The 7,610-nt window shown below is 23.6% G+C and overlaps 1 protein-coding gene across 1 annotated transcript; it reads left to right on the plus strand.

The window, feature by feature from the left end:
- Positions 1–429: 429 nt before the first annotated feature.
- LOC130967226 (very-long-chain 3-oxoacyl-CoA reductase-like protein At1g24470) lies at positions 430–7,610 on the plus strand. Its single transcript, XM_057892040.1, has 3 exons — positions 430–1,076; positions 5,523–5,592; positions 7,365–7,610. The coding sequence occupies exons 1-3, from the start codon at positions 430–432 to the stop codon at positions 7,608–7,610; spliced, it is 963 nt and encodes a 320-aa protein (XP_057748023.1).

Below are 7,610 nucleotides of genomic sequence, written 5' to 3' on the forward strand. Positions count from 1 at the left end.
AATGTTAGAGAAATAACAATTTAAAAGTATTTTATTTAATTTAATATTTATAATTTTATGTCTATAATATCTAAAATTATTTTTTTAAATCTAATATAATACATTTATTTTAAGAATAATTAATAAATATAAAATAAAACAATTTTAAATTAATTTAAACTTATTTTTATTGTCTCCGATCCTACTAATCTAGTCGGCATAACTTAAAAAAATCTATTTAACCAAGATATCGCATAATCATTTAAGTTTGATTTGACAAGAGAGTGAGAAACCAAAAGAATATAAGTAGTATGAATTGACTACTTTAATTAGTTGAGATTTTGCACGTGTTTCATTTCCAGGAAGTTTGAGACATTTTTATTTGAATGGTTCCTACCATGAATAAATTGTTATTGGACAGTAAGTAGTAGTGAAAAGAGAGAGAGAGAAATGGAAGAACACATAGCATGCAGCAGTGAGTTTGCAGGTGTTAATATAATTTCAAGCTGGTGCTTCCTAATCGGCTTGGTGGTGACGCTGAAGCACTTGATCTCCCTTTCCAAATGGATCTTCGCCACCTTTCTCAGATCCGAAATAGACCTAATCAGAACCTACGGTTCCTGGGCCATGGTCACCGGAGCCACCGACGGAATCGGAAAAGCCATGGCTCACCGCTTAGCACACCGAGGACTCAACATCATCCTCGTCAGCAGATCCTCCAAGAGGCTCCAAACCGTCGCAACTGAACTCCAAGCACACCACCCTCACATCCTCGTCAAGGCCATCCAGATGGACTTCTCCGGCGACATAGCGGAGGGTCTCCGGCAAATAGCGGCGGCCACACGCGAATTGGACCTCGGGATACTGATCAACAACGTGGGGATCACGTACCCTGGGGCTATGTTCTTTGACCAAGTGGAAGAGAAGGTGTGGAGGAAGATCTTAAAGGTGAATGTGGAAGGAACCACGAGGGTGACGAGAGCGGTGGTGCCCGGAATGATGGAGCGGAGAAGGGGTGCAATTGTTAACATTGGATCTGGTGCTTCCGTCGTCATTCCTTCGCATCCTCTCTATTCCATCTATGCTGCTTCAAAGGCGTAAGCTTCTCTTTATCTTTATGGCAATAAACAATAATCAATTTTTATTCAGTTAACTTTATTAATTATAATTTTTTTTCCAGTTTAAAAAAATTATTATTTAATATTTATATTTTAAGACAAAAAATTTATAATTTAAAATAAAAAATAATTTTAAAAATTGCGTAATATTAATTAAAAAAACTAACTATATAACGGTACTCAACTTCAAATTTCAAGAAAACAATTCTAGAGAATCAACGTTGTAGTATAAGTGTATAACTATTGGGACTGGCCAATCAAACTAAATAAAACAAAAAGTAAACAAAATAGACATTACATTTTTTTTAAGGGTAAAATATATTTTTTATTTTTAAAATTTAGTAAAATTTTTAAAAATACTTATAAGTTTTATTTTATTTTAATTTTATCCAAAAATTTTTTGATTTGAATCAAATATTTTTTCGATGGCTAAAATTTTAAAAAATTTAAAACCAATCTAATAGTAATGCATAAAAATTATGCTTGATTTGGTTGTGTTGAGAATTATTTTTATGAAATTGTTGTTGAATTAATTTTAAATTTTAAAAAATAAGTCATCAGAGATATATTTGATGCAAGTCAAAAACTTGTTGAATAAAATTAAAACAAAATAAAATTTAAAAATAATTTTAAATTTTTTATCAAATTTTAAAAATAAAAAATATATTTTATTTTTTTTAAATTAACCTCTATTTTCAGTTTTTCTCCTTTTCTTCTAACATCATAATTCCATCCACTCATCAGCAACCACCGACCACCACTGCTACCGGCCACCATCATCGACCACCCTTCTAACTATTAATCATTCTAAATTTTTAACTCTAAATCCTAAATTTTATGACCTAGATTAGTTTAATTTCATTTAAATTTTAAATATTTTTTAACTTGAATTTTCAATGTTCTTATTATTTTTAGTCTTGGATATTTTTTTAATATTTAATTGTTGATTGATAAAAAATATTATAGTTGTCAGAATTGAATCAAACTAATTAATTTGACTAAAAAATTAGTGAACCAAATTTATAACCGATTTAGTTCAATTTTCAAACCGCCTAATAAACAGAACCGATCAAAGTTGGTAAGAACTTGTGAAAATCGTCTAAAACGATGAAAATTAGTAGAATCTCGCTCGTTCTTCTTCGTGCGTACATACTCTTTTTGCCACTAAATTATATTGTTTCGTATTATTTTAAATGTTAATTATTAATTATATAATAAAAATATACAATAATTTTTTATATATTATTTTAATTTTATACTCACTTATATTTTTTATTATTTATAATTATTAATATAAATATAATTAAATATGTATAAATAAAAAATATCAAATATTTTATTTATAACAATATAATAAATATAAGCTAATTAGTTAGTTATTAAAATAAAAAATATTTATTTTAATATAAAAATAAAATTAAAAAATTTTATTATAAAAAAATATTTGAATTTTATATACTTATTTAATAATAAGTAGATTATAACTTGTTGATTATAATTTGTGAAATTTGATTATTTTTAAAATATTAATGAAGATATATATATATATATATATATATATATATATATATATATATATATATATATATAATTTTAGATTTAAGATTATTTTTTATTTTTTATTTATATGAGACTGATTTTATCGGTTCAACTTGTAACTCATCGAGTGAACCAATAAATTAGTAAATTAATAGTTTGACCAATTTAAATCTGACAACTATAAAAAATATTGACTCCTAATACTTTTTTATTTCTAAGAGTTCAAAGCTTTTATTTTTAACTAATGTTAACCAATTTTTTTATTTCAAATTTTAAATTTTAAACTCTAAATATTAAATATTTTATCTAATACTAGGCATCCAAGCATTTTTTGAATTAATTAAATTTTTAACCAAGTTAGCACTTTTTCTTCTTCTCCTTCTTCGTTATCATTATCGTCAACTTCTTTTTTTTTTGTGCTTCTTTGTCTTTTTCTTCTTCATCTTATTCTTCTTTTTCTCCTGTAAATTAAATATTAAGAAAATTCGAGCATAAAAATTTTGATACAAAATACATAAATTGATGTACATCACACAAATTTTTGAAAAATTATATGTTCAAAATATTAATATCTAACCAATGAAATATACACAATACGTAGATTTTTGTGTATAACACAAAAATCTTGATACATAACACATAAATTTTGATGTACAGTATACAAATTCTTAGAGAAGTATATATTTATAACATTAACTCACCTAATAAACAAAATATACTGATAACAAAATTTGTGTGCTATGCGTAAAAAATTTATATATTTTATATATTATATACAAATATGTGTATATTATATTAATAAGTTTGTGTTATGTACAAAATTTATAAATTACAAAAAATAAAGAAGAGAACTGGTACTATGTTTGACATATACCTGTGTTCTTTTTTATTGGCATCGCTCTAATTGAATTGGACTTGATTATAAAAATATTTATACATGTAATATCAAATTCTAAAAAAGATTATTTTATAATAAAAAAATATTAATATTAACTGCTTAAAGTTGATTTTTATATTTTTTTTGTTTTTAATTTGTCTATTAATATTTAGAATCAAGCTGGCAGATCAACTATTTATCAACTAATATTAATTAATTTTTTTAAACAATTTTATTTCTAATTTACATTATCATTACTCAAACAATCATACAAAATTACATATCAAAAAATATTTAAAATCACATTTAAAAAAATTTAAAAAACTATTTAAAGTCAATTATGGTTTTGTTGAAAATAGACCATGAAAAACAGTGTTATAAGAACAGAATCGGACCGGCTGGTTTAATTGAAAATTGGATCGAAAAAAAATTTAAACTGCTTAAAATTGGACGGTTCGTTACAAATTGGATAAAATCGATCCGACTGGTCCTATGGTCCTCCCAAGGAGTATTGAACCCATGTCTCCTTGCTTGACACCAATAAAGAGCACCACCAAACTAGTGTGTTCATTTGTAAATTTATATGCTAATTATTTTAAATATTATATACATACACAACTAAATTATTTTATATTTATTTAATTTAATTTTAGTTTTATACTCAATCTTTTTTAATTCTTTAGAATTTATAAAATTATTAAAATAAGTATCAAATATTTTAATATTTATATTTACATATTAAAATGTTAGTAAAGATATTTATTTTAAATTTTTTAGAGTATTGAGTTAGTAGGTCTTCGAAAATTTTGACTTAGGACTAATTAGTAGCGACTATATAAGCATCACCACTAAATTTCACATAATAAATTAATGGAGGGATATAGCGTGTTCATTGTTTACTATATCTTGAATGACCAAATTGGTAATTTATTTTTTTTCAAGGGCTAGTTAACCTGAAGTCGAAAATTTTAAGGACTTAATTGTCACTTTATTTAAATTTGTACTATTTTTTATTTTTTATTTATGTACGACCAGTTCTATCGGTTCAACCAGTGATCTACCGGTTGAATCAGTAATCCAGTGACTCAATAATTTGACCGATTCAATTACCGGTTCGATTCTGACAACTATGATGAAAAATTAAATGAAAATATATGGTTGAAATTAAAGTGAAATGTTGATAGTGTAAATAAAGGAGAAAATTATTATTAAAGAAAAATATTTTAAAAAGACAAAGAAAAAATTGATTAAAATTAATTATAAAAAATTAATTCTATATGCACTTACTCAAATATTTAATATATTAGTATATGCTAAACTACTTTAGTTTATGCAACAATTTGCTTCAGTTTTTAAATTTTAGTTAGACATAACTATCACTTTTATTGCATATGCACGGATGAGAGTCTTTTTATTCAGACACGAGGAAATAGAAATAAATGTTAACTGCAAAAGATAATGACGTGAATAATAAAGTAGTCTTATTATACTACAAATGTACAAAATAATATATATATATATATATATATATATATATATATGTAATAAGGTATGTCATTTTAAATTAGTCAAATTTAATTCAAATATTGATTAAAATGTCAAATCATAAAACAATTACTCAATATATGTGGAAATTCACCAAAAGATAAATGTTATAAGGTGATAGTTCATTTTTAAATTCACCTTTCAGACTTATTTTAAGTGAAATTTTTGTTCCACTACTGTATGTTTATATTCATTTTAATTAATGTTATACATTATGATTTTTGAACATATTTTTTACGATATCTATTTTTTATAAATTTGATCATCATGCATCTTTTAGAAAAAGATATATATTATTTTTTAAATATTTTTTGTAGATTTCTTTTAAAATAATTATTAGGGAAAACATTCATATCTATTTTTTTAAAAAGAATTATATACGTTAAAAATCAATCGTCAAATTCATGATTATATATAACTTCACTACCAAAAAAAAAATATAAATTGACTACCAAAACATGCAGTTACGTGGATCAGCTATCAAGATCTCTGTACGTTGAGTATAAACAGTATGGGATTCACGTCCAGTCTCAGGTACCTACCCGCGCCACACTTCATTTTTTTTAGTTAAGAAAGTATCGTTTTTGTCTCTAACATTTACGATAAATTTTAAAATTATTTTTAATATTTAAATTATCTTATTTAAATTTTTAATATTTTAAAATTGATTCAATATTATCTTGTCGTTAGGAATTTATTAACGGAATTAATGATAGGACAAAATTGAGATAATTTTAAAATATTAGAAACTTAAATAAGACGAAAACGTTAGAGATAAAAATAATACATAGAAATAAATTTTAATTTTATCCTTCACTAATATCAATCTTTTACGGTACATAATTATTCAATTATTTTTTTAATCACATCTATGTAAATTATACATAATTACATTATTTTAATTCTAATTAATTTTTTTATAATTTTACTCTTAAATATTTTTACTCATCATAAAATGTTTGTAAAATGATTATAATTATATTACTTTATTGTATATATATCATTTTTCCCCACAAATTTATGTACTAGTTATTCTATAGTCATTTTATAATGAGTAAAAATTTTTAAGAGTAAAATTATAAAAAAATAAATTTATTTAGAATAAAAGTAATGTGATTAACTATAATTTACTTAGATGTGATTAAAAAATAATTGAATAATTATGTACCGTAAAAAATTGATATTATTGAACGATAAAATTAAAATTTATTTCTATGTATTATTTTTGTCCTAACGTTTTTGTCATATTTAAGTCCCTAATGTTTTAAAATCGCCTCAATTTTGTGCCACAGTCAATTCTGTTAACGGATTCCTAATTATAGGATAATATTGAATCAATTTTTAAAACGTTAGGGACTTAAATATGACGATTTAAATGTTAGAAACAATTTTAATACTTACCCAAAATATTGAAGACAAAAATAATATTTTACTCCTCTTTCTTTGAGCCAATTATTTTTCATACAATAAATGAAATTGTGTAATATATTAAATAATAATATAAGTTTAAATTAGTATATTTTACAAGTGTGATATATAATATAAATTGTGTGTATCGATTTTTATAATAAAAAAATTGTAATTCACGATTTTAAAAATTATCATTTTTAAATTAAAAAATTTAAAATAATACTCACGATATTTTTTATTATTTTATTTTATTTAAAATCGTGATTCACAATTTTTTATTTTTTATTTTTTTGTTTATTTAAAATCGTGATTCACAATTTCTTTTTATCCTGCATATCTTTTGTATCACTGTATTACACCTAAAGATCATAATATTAATAAAAATCATCAATAACATTCCAACACAAAAAGAAAAATAGCCACTATTTTCTCTCCTTAGTTTTAGTTTTTCCATATCATGATAAAAATTTTCTAGAATGCTTTGGCAAAGGCAGAGTATTTATTTGAGTGAATTTTTAAAAAATAATTTTTTAAAAATATTTTTATAAAAAATAAAGATAATTTTATATTTAAATATCTCATATAATTTTTTTATCTATTAATTATGTTTGATATAATAATATAAAAATATTTTTGTTTATTTATTATATAAAAAGTATTATTTTAAAAAAATATATAAAAAATATGTAAATTATAATTTCTAAAAACAATAATTTTTATAGTATTTTTGTTTTTATTATTAAAAATTTGTTAAATATATTAAAAAATTAAAAAGATCATTTTTTATTAATATGTTTTCTATAAATTTAATAACATCTAAATAAGCATGGAGTATTCTTCTTAAAGAAATGGTTTCTTTATAGAAATTAAATAAATGATGGTGTTGATGAATGAAGGTACCACTGTATGTAGCGACGAAGATGGCATCAGAGATAGCATGTATAGAGAAAGATTCACTTTTCATTCCAACACCAGAGGCTTATGCAAAAGCGGCCGTTCGTAAAATTGGGCATGGGCCAAGGTGCACTCCGTATTGGGCTCACTCTATTCAGTGGTTCTTTGCAGGCTTAGCCCCGGACCCACTTCTCGATGCTTGGCGCTTTTCGATCGCAATGCGCCGCTGGAAAGGAATCCAATACTAA

This window comes from Arachis stenosperma, chromosome 3 (assembly GCF_014773155.1).
Source record: "Arachis stenosperma cultivar V10309 chromosome 3, arast.V10309.gnm1.PFL2, whole genome shotgun sequence".
Taxonomy (NCBI): domain Eukaryota; kingdom Viridiplantae; phylum Streptophyta; class Magnoliopsida; order Fabales; family Fabaceae; genus Arachis; species Arachis stenosperma.